Source organism: Chanos chanos, chromosome 15 (genome assembly GCF_902362185.1).
Source record: "Chanos chanos chromosome 15, fChaCha1.1, whole genome shotgun sequence".
Taxonomy (NCBI): domain Eukaryota; kingdom Metazoa; phylum Chordata; class Actinopteri; order Gonorynchiformes; family Chanidae; genus Chanos; species Chanos chanos.
The window spans coordinates 18,244,946-18,267,574 of NC_044509.1; the positions used below are offsets into that span (position 1 = coordinate 18,244,946).

The following is a 22,629-nucleotide window of genomic DNA, read 5'->3' on the forward strand; positions in this document are numbered from 1 at the left end:
ATGCTTTGAATACATGCAAAACGTATACTGCATCAGACTCATCGAGACTTTGGCTGTTCTTGAGACTTAGAATTTTACTGAAGATGTAACATTGGAGAAAGACTAAAGTGTGGTGTTGGGACTCAGTCATATCTGGCCCTGACTTGGCAGTCTCTCTCACATGAGCCGCCCTGGGGTTTTTAAGGCCTTGGGAGAAACCATCTTTAATTCAACAAAAATGAACTCATAACAAAATAAAAAACATACTGCCACGATAACTTACAGTAATTTACAGTTATAATCATTTACAACTAATAGTCCGTAAAAATAATACACAACAAGAATTTTATATATTAATATTCTGAAATGCGTAGTTCAATTATGATTCAAGCAATTTTAAAATCCCCCCATATCTTCCACCAGCTTAGACATCCCGCGAGAATGACATCACCCCTTAAACCACCCCCCACCTACCCGTTTAGTTGGCCGCCCTAAACGCCAGAACAGTTAACGTTTACTTTAGTTATGTTTTCTGTCGTACATACCGCCATTGTAGACTGCGTTTACAACGCTTGTTTGTATGCTGCAATTGCGCACAATTAAACTACTCTTTTTAAGACAAGAATTACGTTGGCTCCAAACCAACGCATGATTCCTGTAGTAAGAGAGGAGACCTGTGTTCACTCAGACGCACAAAATATCCTCTCACAAAATATCCTCTTCACACAAAGAGGAAGTAATCATCAGCAAGAGTAAAACATATGTCATGATGTCATTTTTAAAAAATTATTGTAATAATCAAATAATAGCCGAATCGCTGTCTTTAACATGTCCAGTCTTCATAGCTGAGACAACGTGTTTCTGTAAAGGTTTGTGTATGTGAAGGTTTGTACTAAGTTGCCTGGTAATTCCTTTTAACCTACAGGTTAGCCAGCTTTTTCCACAGCTCAGCATCTCTTTATTTTTAAATGGCAGAACACATTTAGTCTCTTCATACTGTAGACGGCATCAGCAGACCTGAAAATCTCTGTTGAATGAAAACAGATGTAATGGCAGTATGACTGGAGGAGGAAAGTCCTGTGCTGTGACAGCCCACTCCTGCACTGAACCACGCTAGTCACAGACACACAGGGCTGTTAAACACACTGAAAACACCTCACAGTGCAGACTGATAAACAAACTGAAAACACCTCACAGTGTAGACTGTTAAACACACACTGAAAACACCTCACAGTGCAGACTGATAAACACACTGAAAACACCTCACAGTGTAGACTGTTAAACACACTGAAAACACCTCACAGTGCAGACTGATAAAAACACACTGAAAACACCTCACAGTGCAGACTGATAAACACACTGAAAACACCTCACAGTGTAGACTGATAAACACACTGAAAACACCTCACAGTGCAGACTGATAAAAACACACTGAAAACACCTCACAGTGCAGACTGATAAAAACACACTGAAAACACCTCACAGTGCAGACTGATAAACACACTGAAAACACCTCACAGTGTAGACTGTTAAACACACTGAAAACACCTCACAGTGCAGACTGATAAAAACACACTGAAAACACCTCACAGTGCAGACTGATAAACACACTGAAAACACCTCACAGTGCAGACTGATAAAAACACACTGAAAACACCTCACAGTGCAGACTGATAAACACACTGAAAACACCTCACAGTGCAGACTGATAAAAACACACTGAAAACACCTCACAGTGTAGACTGATAAACACACTGAAAACACCTCACAGTGCAGACTGATAAACACACTGAAAACACCTCACAGTGCAGACTGATAAAAACACACTGAAAACACCTCACAGTGTAGACTGATAAACACACTGAAAACACCTCACAGTGTAGACTGATAAACACACTGAAAACACCTCACAGTGTAGACTGATAAACACACTGAAAACACCTCACAGTGCAGACTGATAAACACACTGAAAACACCTCACAGTGCAGACTGATAAACACACTGAAAACACCTCACAGTGCAGACTGATAAAAACACACTGAAAACACCTCACAGTGTAGACTGATAAAAACACACTGAAAACACCTCACAGTGTAGACTGATAAACACACTGAAAACACCTCACAGTGTAGACTGATAAACACACTGAAAACACCTCACAGTGCAGACTGATAAACACACTGAAAACACCTCACAGTGCAGACTGATAAAAAACACACTGAAAACACCTCACAGTGTAGACTGATAAACACACTGAAAACACCTCACAGTGCAGACTGATAAACACACTGAAAACACCTCACAGTGCAGACTGATAAAAACACACTGAAAACACCTCACAGTGCAGACTGATAAACACACTGAAAACACCTCACAGTGCAGACTGATAAAAACACACTGAAAACACCTCACAGTGTAGACTGATAAACACACTGAAAACACCTCACAGTGTAGACTGATAAACACACTGAAAACACCTCACAGTGCAGACTGATAAAAACACACTGAAAACACCTCACAGTGTAGACTGATAAACACACACTGAAAACACCTCACAGTGCAGACTGATAAACACACTGAAAACACCTCACAGTGTAGACTGATAAACACACTGAAAACACCTCACAGTGTAGACTGATAAACACACTGAAAACACCTCACAGTGCAGACTGATAAAAACACACTGAAAACACCTCACAGTGTAGACTGATAAACACACTGAAAACACCTCACAGTGCAGACTGATAAACACACTGAAAACACCTCACAGTGCAGACTGATAAAAACACACTGAAAACACCTCACAGTGCAGACTGTTCGTTCTGAGACAAAACGACATGTTCATCTTTAAGACAGACTGCTCTAACCACCTGCCTGCCTCCAGTTTCTTAGTAGATGTTTAAAACATGAGTGAAAATGCATCACACCAGAACCACAGAGACAAAAACCTGGGTCCAGTAAATCTGTGAATGCCTAGATCCTGTCTCAGTGCTGTAACATGGGCCTTTCACACAGAACTACTAACACAGTGAGAGGAGACACTGAAGAGATTCAGTGACATGGCCCGATTATTCACACACATCAAATATTTATTTGCCCCAGATGAGGTAGAAATTACACAGAGTCCAACATCTGATTTCAGAACAGTTTATTTCCAGTTGAAGAGAGAGGTTGCGGTTGTGTGTGTGTGTGTGTGTGTCTAAGAGAAAGAACTGAGACACAGGGAGTGTGTGTGTGGGAATCATTGTCTGTATATAAAAGATGCTGAGACAGGAAGAGGGTGATGCTAAGGCAGGAAGCTGCTGATATATGGGATAACCCTTTTGTGTCTGTGTGTGTGTGTCATTTTAAATAAGAACATCACCATTATGGTCTGTCAGTCTGCCTGATTCTCACATTCACTGTCTGTCTGGCACATACACAACAATAAAAACAAGTTTTCATTTGATGGTTTTAGTTTTACTAGCCAGCACAATGAACACATTCAGTCTGTATGAAATAAACACCGTAATATACTGCGGGGGGAAAAAAAACACACATATCAAATTAGAAACAGCATCAAAACGGAGGGAGGTCTGTCTCTGTGAAAAGAGTCTCTACATTAAGTGCACCTGGTTGACTTTGGCATATGCATGACAGTATACATTTACGAGACTGATATAGAGAATCGATTGATATAGAGAATCGACTGATATAGAGAATCGATGGACAATCGAGCATTTTCTTTACAGCCTAGACTGACATTCACAGATGTGTAAGTTACCTGTTTAGCCCACTGATATTTACTGCAGACTTTCTTAGACATAAAACTAACATCTAAGTAACATAACATTAACTTCTAGAGAAATGTGACAGTGAGGTACAAGTAAACATGAAAACTGTTTTGGGTTTTACAGTCAACCCTGTAACACCCTACAGCTTCCACTGCCTGCCTAACGACCCTATCAGACCAACCACCAACTGCCTTACATAGAAATTAAATACAGATGTGGTGCAGGCCTGACAAATACAGTCTTAGGAAAATTGTCAACAGTCATGGATATTGGAACCAAAATGATGACCAAACATTTACAAGAGAAAAAAAACACCTGTCATCAAGAGAAATACATTTCAATGTGTAAACACTAAAATATTGTAACAATCAGCATTTCAAGAAGTGTTTTGGGAATAGAGAAAATTTAGAAGAAATAAAAATCACATTTGTTCGTTGTCTGTGGAGTGTTCAGACCAAAGGCTGGGCACTTCACACAAAGGGTCATACGGCTGTTCCACTCTGACACACCAACATTATTAGCTACATTTTGTTTTTCTATTTGAAAGTGCTAGCACCTAAAGTGTTCTGTTTACAATCAAGACTTCTTTTCTACTGAATCCTACACAGACACCCAAAAGACGCGGAAAATAAAAACACTACTGTTGTTCTGTGGTAGGAGACTTGAGGACATGAAGACAGAGGAACACAAAGCTGTGTGAGACCAGATCATTCACTGCTTCAAACTAGAAAACATCAGCTCCTTTCTTTACATGTAACACAACAGCAAGATCAAAGCCACACAGGTTCACACTGTGGGAGAATAGCTTATGTGGCAGTGAGAGAGATAGGAGTGAGTGAGTGTTCGAGAGAGAGACAGAGACAGGGGTTAGTGAGTGTTTGACAGAGAAAGACAGGGGTTAGTGTGTGTTTGAGAGAGAGACAGGAGTGAGTGAGTGTTTGAGAGAGACAGAAGTGAGTGAGTGTTTGAGAGAGAGACAGGAGTTAGTGAGTGTTTGACAGAGAGAGACAGAGGTTAGTGAGTGTTTGAGAGAGAGACAGAAGTGAGTGAGCGTTTGAGAGAGAACTGGGGGGTGAGTACACATCCAGTCTTTGGTGATGGGACAGGGTGCAGGGGACCTTGAACACCATTGTTTACATGGTGCGTTTGGGCGTGGCACTGGAAAGTCCTGCCTCTAGGAGGCCTCGCCTGGTCTTGGCTGTGAGCTCTCGTTGGTCATCAGCAGGGCTGGGGTAGAGGTGTGGCATGGCCTGAGTCACACCCACTGGCCGTATCTTCCACTGGGCCTGGGGGGCACTGGCTGTGGTGGGGGGGTAGCTGCATGGGTGAAAAACATTGCCCCCCTCAGCTAAGATAGGTCTGTTGTGGCTGCTGGCCCCTGCAGACCAAGCTGGGCTGTGGTTACAGCAGAGGGCAGAGTGTAAGGGCAGGTGGGAGGGTCTAACCGCCTGGGGGTGTTGCTCTGATTTCGACTGTTGTGACGGCAGGGGCGGGGCTTTCTGTACAGAGTTGAGTTCAAATCCACAGCCCTGCCTCCCTGGTTGCCGTGGTAACGCAAGATCACAGTCGTGCGCGGAACCCTGTGTGGGGAGGTGTCCGTTCCTCCTGCACTGGAAAGACGAGGCCTGTTTAGGGTCCTGCAGCGCCCGGGCAGAGCACAGCTCGCTGGTCTGTAGCTCCAAACTGTCCGTGTCCAACGAGCGGCTGCGCCGGCTCAGCGCCAGCTGACCCGGTACCGGCGGGCACGGCCGACCCAGGCTCAGGTGACGCGGGAGGCTGGTGATGCCCCACACGTTGCCTAACAGCAGGCTGTGTTCATAGGCATCAAAAGCACGCTGGTCACACTCCGCAAAGGCATCCTGCTGAAGGTAGCACCCATCATCCTCAAAAGGCTCATACTGTGATGCCAGCTCCTCTTCCTCAGCCAACTCCGTCTGCCTCTCACACTCCTCCTCGTTCTCCATGTCTACTACATCAAAGGTGACGATGGCGGGCAGAGCGTTCAGGCTCTGGCCAAATGGGGAGCTGGACTCCGACCCCTCCAGGCTCTCGGTAGAGTTTCGGTACAGGCGCGTGTTTTTGGTGAAATCCACAAGGGCCTGGGAGAAACACACCATCAGCTCCTCCTGGGACTGACTGCAGCCTTGCGTGGTTATCAGGGGGTTTTCTTCACCAGGAATCAGCGTGGGGGGTCTCTGCTCTCTCTCCACATACGACACTCCCTCCTGTGATGGACTGGGTGTGTTAGATGTGTGAGGGCTAAACCCAGAGTCACAGGCGGGGTCGTATAATGGACTGCCCGGTGTTTTGCCCTGTTTGCAGGGCGGGGCCTCAGGAAAGACACGGGGTCTCTGTGGCGTCTTTCCCCCGCGATGGTTCAGCGGATCCTCCATGGTCTTCCTTAACTTGCAGGCGGTTTCCTGTCCGTCTTGGTCGTGGAACAGATGGTTGTTACTAAAGAGAAGAGGCTCTTTGGACGGACTCCTCAGGTTCTGTAACTCACAGCACAAAAGAGCATGCTGGATCTTACTCAGACGCTCCTCCTCCGTTTCCATGGCGCCCGGTTTCATGGCAGCTGTTGTCAAGCTGTACAGGGGGGTAGCTTTGCTCTCGGTGACCTGCAGAGCCTGACCCAGAAACCTGCAGGGCTCCGTCACAGGGCTAAGCAGCCGGTCATCTGGCTCATAAAGCTCGTACAGTGCGTCTCCGCTGTAGCTGTCCCGCGGAAATCTCTCCGCACGTGGCCGTTCTCGACACTCCTCATCCACGCCAGGTGTCATGGAGTCATAGTAACCTTCATCGCTGTTGGGCACGGACTCCTGCCGTTCGCTCTGGGGAGTCAGGAGGTCACCTGGGGTCAGGGCCATTTCAGTGATACCCAGAGGACTACTGTGGGTGTTGCTGCTGCTACTGGTGTTGGCTTGCAATGAGCTGATTGGCTGATCGGGAGTAACTGATGGGCTGTCCATACAATCAGAGGGAAGGTAGCAAACCTCATTGCTAGCATCAGCCTCCCACAGGCTCTGGAGGTAGTCTCCATCCACTTCATCTGGAGTGGCCATCTCTTCACCTCCACCCTGATACGTGACAAAGCAAGAGCTGCGTTTCCCCGCATTCCGGCTACTTCTCTCCCCCGACACAGAGCTCTCCGCCACGCTCACGTCATCCTGGTCAGCAATGATGTCACCACACCCTGTCAGCGAATCAAAGCTCTTCAGAGAGGAGACGTCTGCAAAGATAAGGCTCATATGATCTGAGGAGGAGGAGGCAGGAGGAAGGTCAAGCTCCACTCCGTCAGGATTCTGCTCCTTCAGTCGGGCCAGCTCAGAGTCGGCACACAGCGGCTGGCGATAAGTCGAGAGAACTCCCCTCTCTGTCTCCTCCTTCTCCTCAATCCTTTCCTCCTCTTCACTCCTGTCCTCCTCTCTCATCACCCTTTCAGTCCTTTTTGTTTGAGGCACTAGCGTTTCGGCGGTTGCACATTCCGCGGCATGAGTGACTGTGGACACTTCGTGCTCACTGCCGTAAGCTGTGACAGGCACATCAGACTCTGACACTCCAGCGCGATAATCACCAGCCTCACTCTGACCGCCTCTGCCCTCCACAACAGCAGGCACTACAGCATTACAGGCATTTGGGCATATTTTAATGCTTTCAGTCTTGTCCAGATCTACATTCCTACTCTTTCTGTGTCTCCTGATGCTGCTAAACAGGCCGCGGAGACCCTTGCGTTGCCTCGGCAGTGACTGAGTCTTCCCTGGACCTTCCGGAGTTTTCTCGCCAGAGCCGCGGAACTCAAAATCCCCTGACGCCACATCGCCTCTGCTATCGTCCTCCCAGCATGCTCCGCTCACTCCGTCATATGTCTGGCTTTTTGTAACACCTGTTTTAGAAGAACCCCTGCCTGGACCTCTCCCACGGCCACCCAAAAAACTGGGTAAGACACAGATGCTTTTTCGCCCACCAAAAAATCGCAGTGCGGTCTTCCTGAGTCTTCCGGTTGCAGGCTGCTGGGGGTCGCTGGATACGGAATCTGATGACAGAGTGGCTGCCGCGCCGGCCGTCTCGCTGTCCGGAGATGTGTCCATGGCGACGGAGCTTGGCCGCTAGGGGAACAGGTCCATGATATAAACAACACTTCCTGGTTCTACTGAACTGACAGCCGCACACAGAATCTGTTCCATGATATACCTGAAACACCAAAACACAATACGATATATAATTGGACTAAGACAGCAATGCAAATTTTACACAGCTGCAGAGATAGCTTGTAGTTGATAGGTGGTGATTAAAGGAAGAGATTTAATGGCAGGTGGCCTCCGGTCCCTCTGATCACATCCAAATCATTAGAACATTCAGTCCTATCATTCCTGACACCTACACTGTCTACCTGAGTTCTGCCTTTAACACACCAATTAGATTAGTCTCTCAGGATAGACAACGTCGCCTGCTCACTCTCTCTATTTCCAGGGTAATCAGCGAAGTAAAATGTAAAGTTGTTCCAGTCCAGTTCCAAAGTCCTACCCCATCCCCTCCGTTAATTAGCACTTAGAGATCAAATACAAACCTGAGTCTGACATACACGTTCCCATGAACTCATCAGTCACATCGATACCTAACCCTAACCTAATACATCCCTGTACTCCACACACACTAATGTGCCCTGCATGACGTCGAGACATCACTGTACTCCACACACACTAATGTGCCCTGCATGACGTCGATATCTCACCCTAACCCAATACATCACTGTACTCCACACACACTAATGTGCCCTGCATGACGTCGAGACATCACTGTACTCCACACACACTAATGTGCCCTGCATGACGTCGAGACATCACTGTACTCCACACACACTAATGTGCCCTGCATGACGTCGAGAAAAGAGCGGATAAAAAAAATCCCATTTACTCCACTCTGATGAAGGCTCGCCCTCGTCTGATTCATGGTTTAGTGTTAGTGCTTAATCTCATGGCAGGAGCAGTGACTGAATTACAAGCCAATAAACCTGTCTGACACAAAAGCTCACAGAAACACCATGTCACAGTTCAGTGTCATTTAAACTATCAATCAGACCCCAAAACAGCGTGTTACCCTAAAATCACGCAGGCATGAACGACCGTCCTGTGACCCCAACACATGTCACTTTATCAGAGCTGTCACCCTTAGAGTCTGACTTCCATCACACACATTCGGAGATCTGCGTGACCAGCCGTCCACTGGGCGACAGGTTCTCACAAACACACAGAATATGCTTTATTTTTATTTTGAATTACAAACGATAATGTAGCTGGAATAACGCGTGGCGTCAAGTATTTCGCAACAACAATAAAATGTGTTCTATTGCAAAAACATGGGAAAGTAAAAAAATCCTTCCTTGATTTGCCATAAAACTGATAGAAAACTCAACTTCATTCTCTGCATTTCTAGGTGCTACACGGTGGGCGGCCGCCTAATTGTTTTGTCCTGCAGTCTGGCGAAGAACAGAGGCAACAGATGGCCTCAACTAATCAATACCTTACACATGTTTACTTTTAATTTCACGAAGGTGGACAGAGACATTGCTGACTGCGAAAAGCCAAAAAGGATTCAACGTAGAGCCTAAGAGACAGAGATTATGTCGACTGAACGCGTGTCTATGTGTTTTTCCTAAGAGATTAAGTTTCCAGCAGACAACAACAATAACAACGAAGCAGTCCATCCCTGATCCAGGGAAAAGGGCCCGTCTAGCCGAAATATGGACAGAACAGGCTTCAGCGCATGGCCATTGTATCCGTTTATACAGAGAGAGCAGAGCCCAAATGTTTCATAATTACAGGTAAAAGAGTGGCCATTCGTTCAAGCTTAACAAAGAAGTCCGTCAATGTCGTTATCGTACTGCTAGATGGCTAACGTTAGCTAACACCAGCTAAAATTTGCTTCACCTTTAGCTACGCAACTTGCAAGATACGAATTGTGGTTTTAGTTACCCGATGCAACGACATCCACATTTGACATAATTTTGCGGAAAATAGCTGATGAAGTGACAAAACGAAAGACGCTCACCTTAATTTTTCATAACGTTGCACAGACTGTACAATTTGCACAGCGGACGCTAGAAATATGTGGATCTGATTCACTTTGTTCGCTGCGCGCTGGACCGACTGGTGGCGTTTCCTGTTGGGCTAAGTAAATGGACGGAGGTGCATGTTGGGAGATGTAGTATAAAAGCACGTACTTGGACGCATCTGTTGACCGTTGATCTTCGCGTCAAAGCAACAAAGATTAACGTTGAATCATTGTAAATAGCAGAAGAGGCTTTCCGAAACGAGTGGTGTGTTATGACATAATTGCCACTTTCACTGAAGAACTGATAACTCTGCTGTGCATCCTCTCACTAAACGTATTCGGGTTTACTCGATCATTCTAGCGAAAACTGGCATCTGTGCTGAGACGGAGTCTCTCTCGATGAAGACCCTCTCGCGGTCTGTTGGCCATGCTAATGTGATAAGACCTCTAATCTTGTGGTCTTCTAATTCTGAAGCGTCCACTGCAGAACAGCATGGTTAAAACTATATCCATTGCAGTACAGTGTATGGGCCATTATGAAAATGCTTTGACAATGCAAAATTATTTTTTATGTTGTAAAAAGATCCATACAAACAAACCACAGACATCCAAACAGAAGAGGGCATTTATTACAGGAGATGTTTCCATTTCGCAATGCTTACACGGAACAATCTATTTCAAATGACCATTTGGATGCATAAACCCACCTTAAGTGGAGTTAGCAATGACCAGTGGGACATTTCATTTATATAAATTAAGGTAGAGGTATGATAAAATACATTTAAAAAAAAAAAAAAAAACACCTTATTTTAGGCATATGTCCATAGGGTGTGCAGTCAGCTGGTTGCAGTTGTTATGCTTTGCATTCAGAGGTAATATTCCAGCATGCTGAAGCATGGTACAATACTATGTGTTTCAGCAGCAGTCTCTAACAGGACAGCACAAACAGTGTTTCAGCTGCACTGTCTGGTGGAAAGGCACATCTGAGCATGTGTGTGTGGATCAGAGCTCTGGGCCGCAGCTCATAGGTCTGTGTCTGAGATAATTAATCAGTCTGGACGGGATGTCCAAATGGTCTATATGCTGAATCCTGTTCACTTGTTTGAGGTGTCTGCGAATGGCAAGTCGACACTGAGAGAGCAGCGACTTAGGGCACCCTAACAGAGACAAACAGAAAACAGAGACAAACACATCAACAAGCTGTTATTCAACATTTACAGAAAACAGACACTACTACTACTGGGACCATTCGGCTCTGTCACTTTTCTAAACTTCACCTCCTTTACGTGACATTTCATTCCTCTCTTCTTTTCATTTGTATCCATTCTCTCACCCTACTCCCTCTGTGTCCCTCTCTCTCCACACCTCTCTCTCTCCTCACCTCTCTCTCTTTCCTCACTTCTCTCTCTCCCCTCACCTCTCTCTCCCCTCACCTCTCTCTCTCCTCACCTCTCTCTCTCCTCACCTCTCTCTCCCCTCACCTCTCTCTCTCTCCTCACCTCTCTCTCTCCTCACCTCTCTCTCCCCTCACCTCTCTCTCTCCTCACCTCTCTCTCCCCTCACCTCTCTCTCTCTCCTCACCTCTCTCTCTCCTCACCTCTCTCTCCCCTCACCTCTCTCTCTACTCACCTCTCTCTCCCCTCACCTCTCTCTCCCCTCACCTCTCTCTCCCCTTACCTCTCTCTCTCCTCACCTCTCTCTCCCCTCACCTCTCTCTCCCCTCACCTATCTCTCTCCTCACCTCTCTCTCTCCTCACCTCTCTCTCTCTCCTCACCTCTCTCTCTCTCTCCTCACCTCTCTCTCTCTCCTCACCTCTCTCTCTCCACACCTCTCTCCTCACCTCTCTCTCTCCACACCCCTCTCTCCCCTCACCTCTCTCTCCCCTCACCTCTCTCTCTCTCCTCACCTCTCTCTCTCCTCACCTCTCTCTCCCCTCACCTCTCTCTCCTCTCACCTCTCTCTCTCCTCATCTCTCTCTCCCCTCACCTCTCTCTCTCCTCACCTCTCTCTCTCCTCACCTCTCTCTCCCCTCACCTCTCTCTCTCCTCACCTCTCTCTCTCTCCTCACCTCTCTCTCCCCTCACCTCTCTCTCTCTCCTCACCTCTCTCTCTCTCCTCACCTCTCTCTCTCTCCTCACCTCTCTCTCTCCCCTCACCTCTCTCTCTCCCCTCACCTCTCTCTTTCCTCACCTCTCTCTTTCCTCACCTCTCTCTCTCCTCACCTCTCTCTCTCCTCACCTCTCTCTCTCCCCTCCCCTCTCTCTCTCCCCTCCCCTCTCTCTTTCCTCACCTCTCTCTTTCCTCACCTCTCTCTCTCCCCTCCCCTCCCCTCACCTCTCTCTCTCCTCACCTCTCTCTTTCCTCACCTCTCTCTCCCCTCACCCCTCTCTCTCTCCTCACCTCTCTTTCCTCACCTCTCTCTCTCCTCACCTCTCTCTTTCCTCACCCCTCTCTCTCCTCACCTCTCTCTTTCCTCACCCCTCTCTCTCTCTCCTCACCTCTCTTTCCTCACCTCTCTCTCTCCCCTCACCTCTCTTTCCTCACCTCTCTCTCTCCCCTCACCTCTCTCTCTCCCCTCACCTCTCTCTCTACTCACCTCTCTCTCCCCTCACCTCTCTCTCTCCTCACCTCTCTCTCTCTCCTCACCTCTCTCTCTCTCTCCTCACCTCTCTCTCTCTCCTCACCTCTTTCTCTCAGCAGCAGCTCCACGGCCTCGTTTTGTTTGGTGCTCTTCTCTATTATGAGAGTAGGTAGATAGACATTAGCACCAAAGTCAATGAGTAGCTGGATATACTCCACACTGCAGCCATGTCTCAGACACATCTCCAACACCGTCTTGGGCTGCTTGGTTTTGACTATCTGCCTGTCATCTGGGCAGTTGTAGTTAGGATCAGCACCGTACAATAAAAGCACTTTAAAACAGTCCAGGTGACCATATACAGCAGACAGGTAAAGCGGCCCACTACATACTGATACGCCCGACGCCCACAGCATGACTTTGGACCGGGCGTTCACTTCAGCTCCGTGGCGAAGGAGTTGACGAAGGATCTCCGGGTCGCCCTCTCTGGCTGCGGTGAGAACGGGCGAGCTGTTATTCAGGGGGCTTCCGTTAGGGTTAGCGCCAGCACGCAGCAGCGCTAGCACGCAGCTCAGAGAGCGTCCGCAAACAGCGGTGAAGAGCGGAGTCTGAGCCTTCACATCCAGGCTGTCAACTTCTGCGCCATGCGCCAAGAGCAGCTCCAGACAGCGGAGATGTCCCTTTGACGCCGCCATACGCAAGGGAGTGCCGGGTACCCCCCAGCCGCTGCGTTCGTTAATGCGCTTCCTGTAGCGGTCCTGAGAGAGCAGCTCCGCCAGCAGAAAATGGTCATTGTCGGCAACAACCCGATTCAGTTCACGGCTCTCGTCGCTCGGTTCCTCTTCAGGTCCGAAACGCAGCTGGATCATGAAGAGCACTGAAGAGAGTGGACACTGCGTCACTCGGCAAAACACACAGTAAAAATACGTGTCTCTGGGGCAGGCCCGTGATTAAACTGTATTAAATGTGTATTAAACACATCTACGGTATATATAAATGGTGAACACAGAACTTTGGACACAGATTGGTCAGCTTGTTTCTAAGCTCTTAAATCAATTCCTGATGAAGAACAAGAATTAGTTTCTGGTTAATTTAACAGAACTACATCAAACTGATACACATAATCTTGCTATAGAAAACCAAAGATGTACTTGTAATGCTCCGTGATATACTGAGCAAAAAGTGGCACTTAGTTGAGCGGAGTTAGCTTGCTAGCTAACATATCTTAAGGAAGCTAAACTGGCTCTAGTAGCGATCAGGAACCACTTTGGCGATCATTAACAACATTAAGAAACACATACAAATGAACAATCCCAATTATCATCTAAATACCGATTATTTGACGAAGTGCCGTCCGTTATTTCAATAAGAATATTTGTGACTAATAAACGTCAAGGACACCTACACCGTCTAAAAGTGTTGTGATGACGTCATCACAATATCTGTCCCTGTTTGATGATGACAGACCATTAGTGCAACCCGTATTTTAATATGTTGTCAGCTCTTCGTCTCTTAAATTTATAAGCAGTAAAGTAGCTTGTTTACAGTATAGTTTAATAATTATATTTTCAACTGATTAGTGTCTGCTTGTCAGGACGACAGCAATACTATATTGCCATGAATGTTTTGTTGTTGTACGTCTATTTCTTAGGTATTACGCATTGATCCGTCTGTTTATATTTCAACAATTTCTTCTTGTTCAGTAAACAATAACAACTGCACATAAGATTACAAAATGTTGCAGTGTTATACGTGGCATTGTCTTCTTGCAGTGAAAAATGCAAGTTTAACAGTCAGTGGTAGTCACAATTATGAAAATGATCGGCTACGAGGAAGCTGGTTAGAAGCTTTCTCAGTTTAAAAAGAGGTCTTCCTTGTTTGGCAGAGGGCGCTCGAGAGCCACTTAATGATTCAATAATAATTTTTTACGTCTTACCTGAATTTCGACATACTTTATTATCCTAATAAATTCATACATAGTACGACCGCGCCATTTCTTCAGCCATTTGAAATGTTTCGCCTTCTGTATTCGTCGGGGACTAGGAGTCAATTTAATCTCATAGTCACATTGATTCACTTTGTTGTAGAGACTTTTATTTCCAAAAAAATACAAGTCTTACAAAAACATTAACGCAGACTGACGGGCACGGAGAGAGAGAAATAGTGCAAAAATCGATCAGTGCATAAATATATGAGTAAGGTTCTCGAAATGGGCAATTGGGCAGCTGAAGATAATTCCGGTTGTTCGTCCATATGAACCATGGCAACAAGAGCGTTTTACACAGTGTTTATGTGAAATAACTTCCACATTTCTGAAAACAGAAGGAAAATATCTAAACAAAAATAATATACATACAACAATAAAACTGAGTAAAGCATTTTAAGCCCTGACATTTGGAATTTACTAGTTCAAAGTAAAAGGCGGCTTTTGTTCAACACTAGGTATTGGAACAGAAATGGTGCGCTTCACATTAATCTATGTGTGCTATTCAACCCATTAAAACATTTACATTAATTTGTGTGTGCTATTCGACCCATTAAAATGTGTGTGCTGTCTGATCCATTAAAACGTCTTCACTAATCTGTGTGTGTTCGAGCCATTCGAACATTCTGGTCCTTTTCCCGTAAACAGGGGAGCGTGATGAAAAGGTGCAGTGTTTGGCAGCTCAGGGAGTTAAACGTTAAAACAGAGGCAAGAAGATGGAAGGGGGTTTATATTTCCCTTTAAATGATGTCAGACTAGACTCTCACGTCTCACTAAAATCCAACGTCTCCATGGCAACTGTTCCATCCCATTTCTGGAATTTGTCACAGATCAAAGATGGAGGAGTGGACAGAGTGAGCGTGTGTGTGCTTAAACTCAAGAGCAAAGAACTGAATCTTTCAGCAAATCACCAGCACAATTACAATCACTGAGGTTTCCTTTAATCCCAGGTTTAATCCCGGGTTTAATCCCGGGGTTTCCTTTAAAGGTTGGTGGTCAGGCACAGGTGCTCTGCCAGCAAAAAAATTCTGTTCTTCAGAGTCAGAAATGCCACCTTGTAAACTTGCATGTAAATCTATGGTTCTGTCTTTCAGCATGGCTGTGTTTCCCTTTTCTAATTATTACATTCAGTCACATTTCCCTTTAGTGAGAGGCAAGCAGCGCTGCCTCTCATATTTGTTCATATTCGCTGTATATCAGAGAGGAGGAAAAACAAGGACATTTTAAACATTTTACACAAACGAGAGTCTGGGCCCTCTCTCAGTCTGGGCCCCTTTCAGACTGGGACTCTTTCAGACTGGGCCCTTTTCAGACTGGGACTCTTTCAGTCTGGGACTCTTTCAGTCTGGGACTCTTTCAGTCTGGGACTCTTTCAGTCTGGGACTCTTTCAGACTGGGACTCTTTCAGTCTGGGACTCTTTCAGACTGGGCCCTCTCTCAGACTGGGCCCTCTCTCAGACTGGGCCCTCTCTCAGACTGGGCCCTCTCTCAGTCTGGGACTCTTTCAGACTGGGAATTCCCTTTTGCTCCAGGTCTTTCTGTCATGTGTTCTCAGGGTTTCTACTGATTCTCAGATTCACTCATATTAGCTGCAAACTGTGAGAAACTAATGAAAAAAAAAAATCATTGCTTTATGTAGAAAATCCTGCTCCCAAAAAACACCTGCTCTGATTTTCTTTAGTGTGCCTCAGTCAGCAGGTGTGTTCACCAAACAACAGTAAAAAGACAGGAGCACAAACACAGTGGTGTGATACAAATAAAACGGTTTGTTGGTATGAGAATAACATTAAGATGAAAAGAGAGAGAGACTCCTGAATAAGTGAAGAAGTTGTGTGTAAGGCTATGAGGACACAGTCCCTGGTTTCCGTGTTCTTGTCGACATGTCTCTGTTTCAGGGGAGATTTAAGAGGACTCCTCCACTTCCTCTTTGGAATCCTGGACACACACAGGAACAGGTTTTCCCTTTGACTCACTGATGGTTTGTGTGCCAGCCTCCTCCCCACTGGTGGGTTTTAAATCTGAAGTCAGTCCCTCTGTGGCACCATTGATGAGTGAGTTGCAGTCTCTCTGTGACTGGTCAGTGGAAGCAGAAGGGGTGGTCTCAGATTGACCGTTTTGTTCTATAAGCCTGCTGATTGGCCCAGTTGGATCTGGTAAGACACCATCAGCAACAGCCAGTTGCTGTTGGAAAGAAGTGTGGAGATTATGCAAATGTTACGACTGTTTCTCCAAATAAGGACACGAGGTACATATTCCAGAAAAGCAACTTACTCTCTGTAGGTCTGTCATCTTCCTCTCTTCCTCAGTCTTTCTCTGGGTCAGAGTGAGCAGCTGGTCAAGAACTGACTGCTTTGGGTGCATCCCTTTGTCATAGTGGTTATATAATCCACACCAAAACCTACAGACACACACAGACAGTCATACCAAAACCCACAGACACACAGAGACAGTCACACCAAAACCTACAGACACACACAGACAGTCACACCAAAACCCACAGACACACAGAGACAGTCACACCAAAACCTACAGACACACATACTCAATCACACCAAAACCTATAGACACACACAGACAGTCACACCAAAACCTACAGACACACACAGACAGTCACACCAAAACCTACAGACACACAGACTCAATCACACCAAAACCTACAGACACACACAGACAGTCACACCAAAACCTACAGACACACATACTCAATCACACCAAAACCTATAGACACACACAGACAGTCACACCAAAACCTACAGACACACACAGACAGTCACACCAAAACCTACAGACACACAGACTCAATCACACCAAAACCTACAGACACACACAGACAGTCACACCAAAACCCACAGACACAACCACACCAAAACCTACAGAGACAGATATAACCACTCAGACACAGAACAAAAATTTGTTCTTGTGCTGTGATTATCTAAGCCATCACAACTCATTCTAAACTTACTGCCCGTGAATTTACTGTGAATATATGTGATTTAATGTGGCCGTCTGCAGTTTACTGTGAGAGTGTGTGGTTTAATGTGAACATGTGTGATTTACTGTGAGAGAGTGTGGTTTACTGTGAGTGTGTGGTTTACTATGAGTGTGCGTGGTTTACTTTGAGAGCGCGTGGTTTACTGTGAGAGCGCGTGGTTTACTGTGAGAGTGCGTGGTTTACTGTGAGAGCGTGTGGTTTACTGTGAAAGCGCGTGGTTTACTGTGAGAGTGTGTGGTTTACTGTGAGATTGCGTGGTTTACTGTGAGAGTGTGTGGTTTACTGTGAAAGCGCGTGGTTTACTGTGAGAGCGCGTGGTTTACTGTGAGAGCGCGTGGTTTACTGTCAGAGTGTGGTTTACTGTGAGAGCGTGTGGTTTACTGTGAGAGCGCGTGGTTTACTGTGAGAGCGCGTGGTTTACTGTGAGAGCGCGTGGTTTACTGTGAGAGTGTGCGGTTTACTGTGAGAGCGTGTGGTTTACTGTGAGAGCGCGTGGTTTACTGTGAGAGTGTGTGGTTTACTGTGAGAGTGCGTGGTTTCTTGTGAGAGTGTGTGGTTTACTGTGAGAGAGTGTGGTTTACTGTGAGAGAGTGTGGTTTACTGTGAGAGCGTGTGGTTTACTGTGAGAGCGCGTGGTTTACTGTGAGAGCGTGTGGTTTACTGTGAGAGTGTGGTTTACTGTGAGAGTGTGGTTTACTGTGAGAGCGCGTGGTTTTCTGTGAGAGCGCGTGGTTTACTGTGAGAGCGCGTGGTTTACTGTGAGAGCGTGTGGTTTACTGTGAGAGTGTGGTTTACTGTGAGAGTGTGGTTTACTGTGAGAGTGTGTGGTTTACTGTGAGAGTGCGTGGTTTTCTGTGAGAGTGCGTGGTTTTCTGTGAGAGTGCGTGGTTTACTGTGAGAGTGTGTGGTTTACTGTGAGAGCGCGTGGTTTACTGTGAGAGTGTGTGGTTTACTGTGAGAGCGTGTGGTTTACTGTGAGAGCGTGTGGTTTACTGTGAGAGCGCGTGGTTTACTGTGAGAGCGCGTGGTTTACTGTGAGAGTGCGTGGTTTACTGTGAGAGCGCGTGGTTTACTGTGAGAGTGCGTGGTTTACTGTGAGAGTGCGTGGTTTTCTGTGAGAGTGCGTGGTTTACAGTGAGAGCGCGTGGTTTACAGTGAGAGCGCGTGGTTTACAGTGAGAGCGCGTGGTTTACTGTGAGAGCGCGTGGTTTACTGTGAGAGCGCGTTGTTTACTGTGAGAGCGCGTGGTTTACTGTGAGAGCGCGTGGTTTACTGTGAGAGTGCGTGGTTTACTGTGAGAGTGTGTGGTTTACTGTGAGAGCGCGTGGTTTACTGTGAGAGAGTGTGGTTTACTGTGAGAGCGCGTGGTTTACTGTGAGAGTGGGTGGTTTACTGTGAGAGTGGGTGGTTTACTGTGAGAGTGTGTGGTTTACTGTGAGAGTGTGTGGTGTGTGATTTTCAGTCTTACTTAAAGTGTAAAGGAAGAGTGCTGGGCCTGAGAACAGTGGTGTTGGGAGAGCGTTTGTACAGAGGGTTTCTGTACTGCTCCTGTTTCTCCAGCAGCACTGGCCACAGAGAAAACGTCCTCTCATGCAACCTTAGGAGACAAAAACACTCAAAACATTAGAAGGTAAAGTTCTGGTTCATTTGTACAGTGCTTTTAACAATTAAAAAATGATCTCAAAGCAGCTTTACAGTGATCAGTGCCTAAACCCCCAATAAACAAGCCCAAGGTGACACTGTCAGGGAAAAAAACTCCCTAATGAAGTGAATAGGAGAAAGAAACCTTGGGAGGAACCAAGACTCAACAGGGGGAGCCCATCCTCCTCTAGGTGGCACATAGAATAGACATTTACAGTGTAGAATGAGTCCAGGATAAACAGATTCAGTGGTCTATAAAATTATTTACAGGACATGATTTGTTCACAGTTTAAAAGAGTTAATATATAGAGGTTCTATGAGTTCCCTGTGGTATCAGATATAGATTAATTTGATAATCAAGCAGTGTTCAAATCAATATGTTGTCTTTAAGACAAACTGTATAATGATCAGCTTTACTGCAGTTAAAACTGATGTGGCTGTGAAGCACAGGTAGAAGAACTCCAGCACTGAGAAACTATTAAGCCGTGAAAAGCTGCGAGACCTTTACGACACAACTACCACTCACTTCATGTCCAATCTCTCCTTCTGGCAGTTTCCAATGAAGTTCCCATACTGGCAGGAGTACACGTGGTCATGAATTTGAATGAGGTACCGTTCGTTAAACTCAAACGCACAGGGAAACTGCTCCGTCAGCTGCCAAACACACTCCAGAAACTGAGTGAACACAGGAGACGCCTCTTTAGGATCTCCACTCAGATGAGCACACCTGTCTCACACACACAGACACACACACACACACAGACACACACACACACAGACACACACACACACACGCAGACAGGGAGAAGACAATGACAATGACAGTGCCACGGTGCTTTCATCGTTTCAGAAAATAATTCTGATAGTTCTCTGCTTAAAGGAACACAGACTTATACTACAATGTGTTGAACACTTTTACAACATCGAAGGTTTACACTGTTTAAGAGAGCTGGCAGGGTCATTACCTGTGTGTGAATTTATGCCCAAAAGAGATCCATTCTTTTTCAATGAGAACCTGCACAAACACAAAGACAATGGTGCTGGTTAGTGCCATATTAACACTGCCTGCCTGTGTGCAGTACAGCTCCCTGTAAACAGTTAAGAGATGGACTCATGCTATTCATGCAGTGGTGTGGACACAGAGGGGCTGTGTGTCTGAGTCACTGGTAAAGCTGCTTTATGGGGACAGTGAGGGAGTGTATCTTACCATAAGGCCTTTAATGGTACGGTAGTAAGGGTCCAGTAGGATGCTGGCTAAAGAACACACCTGAGCCGTCCGGTCCCAACCATCAGAACAATGCACCAACACACTGGCTTTCTCATCTGCTACTGCCTAAAACACATAGACACGCATGCACACAGTCACAGACACACATGAACACGCACACACAGACACGCATGCACACGCACGTGCATGCGTACACGCACGCGCACGCACACGCACACACACACACACACACACACACACACACACACACACACAGGGTACAGTGTGGGGGGGGCTGTCAGGCAGCTCTACCACGTGAAAGTGTTTGTGTTACTGTGTGTACCTGACTGGTGTTTGTGTTACTGTATGTGTGTGTGTGTCTGTGTACCTGACTGGTGTTTGTGTTACTGTGTGTGTGTGTCTGTGTACCTGACTGGTGTTTGTGTTACTGTATGTGTGTGTGTGTCTGTGTACCTGACTGGTGTTTGTGTTACTGTATGTGTGTGTGTGTGTACCTGACTGGTGTTTGTGTTACTGTATGTATGTGTGTACTCAATTGGTGATTGTGTTACTGTATGTGTGTGTGTGTACCTGACTGGTGTTTGTGTTGTTGCATGTGTGTGTGTAGTAACATAATGTTAGTGTTTTGTGTGTGTGTAACAGAGAAAAGTTTTACTTTTGTGTTACTGTGTGTTATATTATTGTGGGTCTGTGTGTGGTGTGCAATATTTGTGTTCTTGGGTTTGTGTGTGTGTTAGACTAATATTTGAATAGTTATAAAGATGAAGCAAGATTTGTCAGTACCTTTGACAGAAACACACCCGCGTCCATTACAGCTTTAATGTGTCGTAACCATCCGGAACTTTCCAGGCCAGTCAGATAATCACTCATGGTTGGAGACTTCATCGCGCACACTGCCATAAATACATAAATAAAACGAACCATGAACACCACAGCACCACTCTACACACACAGAGCAAGCTAATAAATAAACACCAAAAAATCAGCACTTAAAAACACCTTTTCCCGCATCCATTCACTCTGAAATCAGTCACTTAGGAGACACAGAGCTGAAAGAGGCCTGTTCAAAGTGCTTTCCCTCTACAGCTATGTCATCCACATGAACTAAACACACAGTCACTGTCTATGACTCACTGTCCTGACTCGCTATCCGCCACTGACTGTCCTGACTCGCTATCCGCCATTCACTGTCCTGACTCGCTATCCGCCATTCACTGTCCTGACTCGCTATCCGCCACTGACTGTCCTGACTCGCTATCCGCCATTCACTGTCCTGACTCGCTATCCGCCACTGACTGTCCCGAGTCGCTTTCCGCGACTCACTGTCCCGAGTCTCTATCCGCGACTCACTGTCCCGAGTCTCTATCCGCGACTCACTGTCCCGAGTCTCTATCCGCCACTCACTGTCCCGAGTCGCTTTCCGCGACTCACTGTCCCGGGTCGCTATCGGCCATTCACTGTCCCGAGTCTCTATCCGCGACTCACTGTCCCGAGTCTCTATCCGCGACTCACTGTCCCGAGTCTCTATCCGCGACTCACTGTCCTGACTCGCTATCCGCAACTGACTGTCCCGGGTCGCTATCCGCGACTCACTGTCCCGAGTCTCTATCCGCGACTCACTGTCCCGAGTCTCTATCCGCGACTCACTGTCCCGAGTCTCTATCCGCGACTCACTGTCCCGAGTCTCTATCCGCCACTCACTGTCCTGACTCGCTATCCGCCACTCACTGTCCCGAGTCTCTATCCGCGACTCACTGTCCTGAGTCTCTATCCGCGACTCACTGTCCCGAGTCTCTATCCGCGACTCACTGTCCCGAGTCTCTATCCGCGACTCACTGTCCCGAGTCTCTATCCGCCACTCACTGTCCTGACTCTCTATCCGCAACTGTCCCGGGTCGCTATGTGTGACTCACTGTCCCGAGTCAATATCCGCTACTTACTGTCTTGAGAGTCAGTTCTCTTTGACTAGGGCTCACCATGTCCTCAAAAATCATCATTGTTCAGTTTAAGTAAACAGTACGTTGTTAATGGCAGAACTTTGCTTCAGCAGCAGTTTGCAACATTTAGTCTGAAAAACTAATATACACATTCCATTACACTGGCTTTTTTATGAGTTCTCCCTGTCTGTGCTATATCACACTGTATAAGTTCCCCCTGTCTGTGTTATATCACACTGTATGAGTTCTCCCTGTCTGTGCTATATCACACTGTATGAGTTCTCCCTGTCTGTGCTATATCACACTGTATGAGTTTTTCCTGTCTGTGCTATATCACACTGTATGAGTTCTCCCTGTCTGTGCTATATCACACTGTATGAGTTTTTCCTGTCTGTGCTATGTCACACTGTATGAGTTCTCCCTGTCTGTGCTATATCACACTGTATAAGTTCCCCCTGTCTGTGT

General features: G+C 46.4%; 2 protein-coding genes across 3 annotated transcripts in view; both read right to left on the reverse strand.

Annotated features, from left to right (window-relative positions):
* Positions 1–4,770: 4,770 nt before the first annotated feature.
* On the reverse strand, positions 4,771–7,911 carry amer1 (APC membrane recruitment protein 1). The gene has a single exon (XM_030792690.1). The coding sequence runs from the start codon at positions 7,838–7,840 to the stop codon at positions 4,886–4,888; it is 2,955 nt and encodes a 984-aa protein (XP_030648550.1). The 5' UTR covers positions 7,841–7,911; the 3' UTR covers positions 4,771–4,885.
* Positions 7,912–10,602: 2,691 nt separating this feature from the next.
* The window catches only part of asb12a (ankyrin repeat and SOCS box-containing 12a), a 19,991-nt gene continuing 7,964 nt past the window's right edge, over positions 10,603–22,629 (reverse strand). The window contains exons 8-16 of one of the 2 annotated variants that reach the window (XM_030792641.1): positions 21,011–21,120; positions 20,207–20,332; positions 19,965–20,014; positions 19,526–19,726; positions 18,827–18,955; positions 16,638–16,764; positions 16,310–16,547; positions 12,489–13,259; positions 10,603–10,960 (exon numbers count right to left, since the gene is read on the reverse strand). In XM_030792641.1, coding sequence (XP_030648501.1) covers positions 10,806–10,960; positions 12,489–13,259; positions 16,310–16,547; positions 16,638–16,764; positions 18,827–18,955; positions 19,526–19,726; positions 19,965–20,014; positions 20,207–20,332; positions 21,011–21,120 — 1,907 coding nt within the window. In that variant the 3' untranslated portion in view covers positions 10,603–10,805. Of the gene's footprint in view, positions 10,961–12,488; positions 13,260–13,714; positions 13,789–16,309; positions 16,548–16,637; positions 16,765–18,826; positions 18,956–19,525; positions 19,727–19,964; positions 20,015–20,206; positions 20,333–21,010; positions 21,121–22,629 lie in introns of those variants that run through there. The other variant, XM_030792642.1, reaches the window with a different exon arrangement.

What these genes read in the sequence shown, in the direction of transcription:
- amer1 (XM_030792690.1), bottom strand. Translation starts at nt 7,840, where the DNA reads ATGGACACATCTCCGGACAGCGAGACGGCCGGCGCGGCAGCCACTCTG.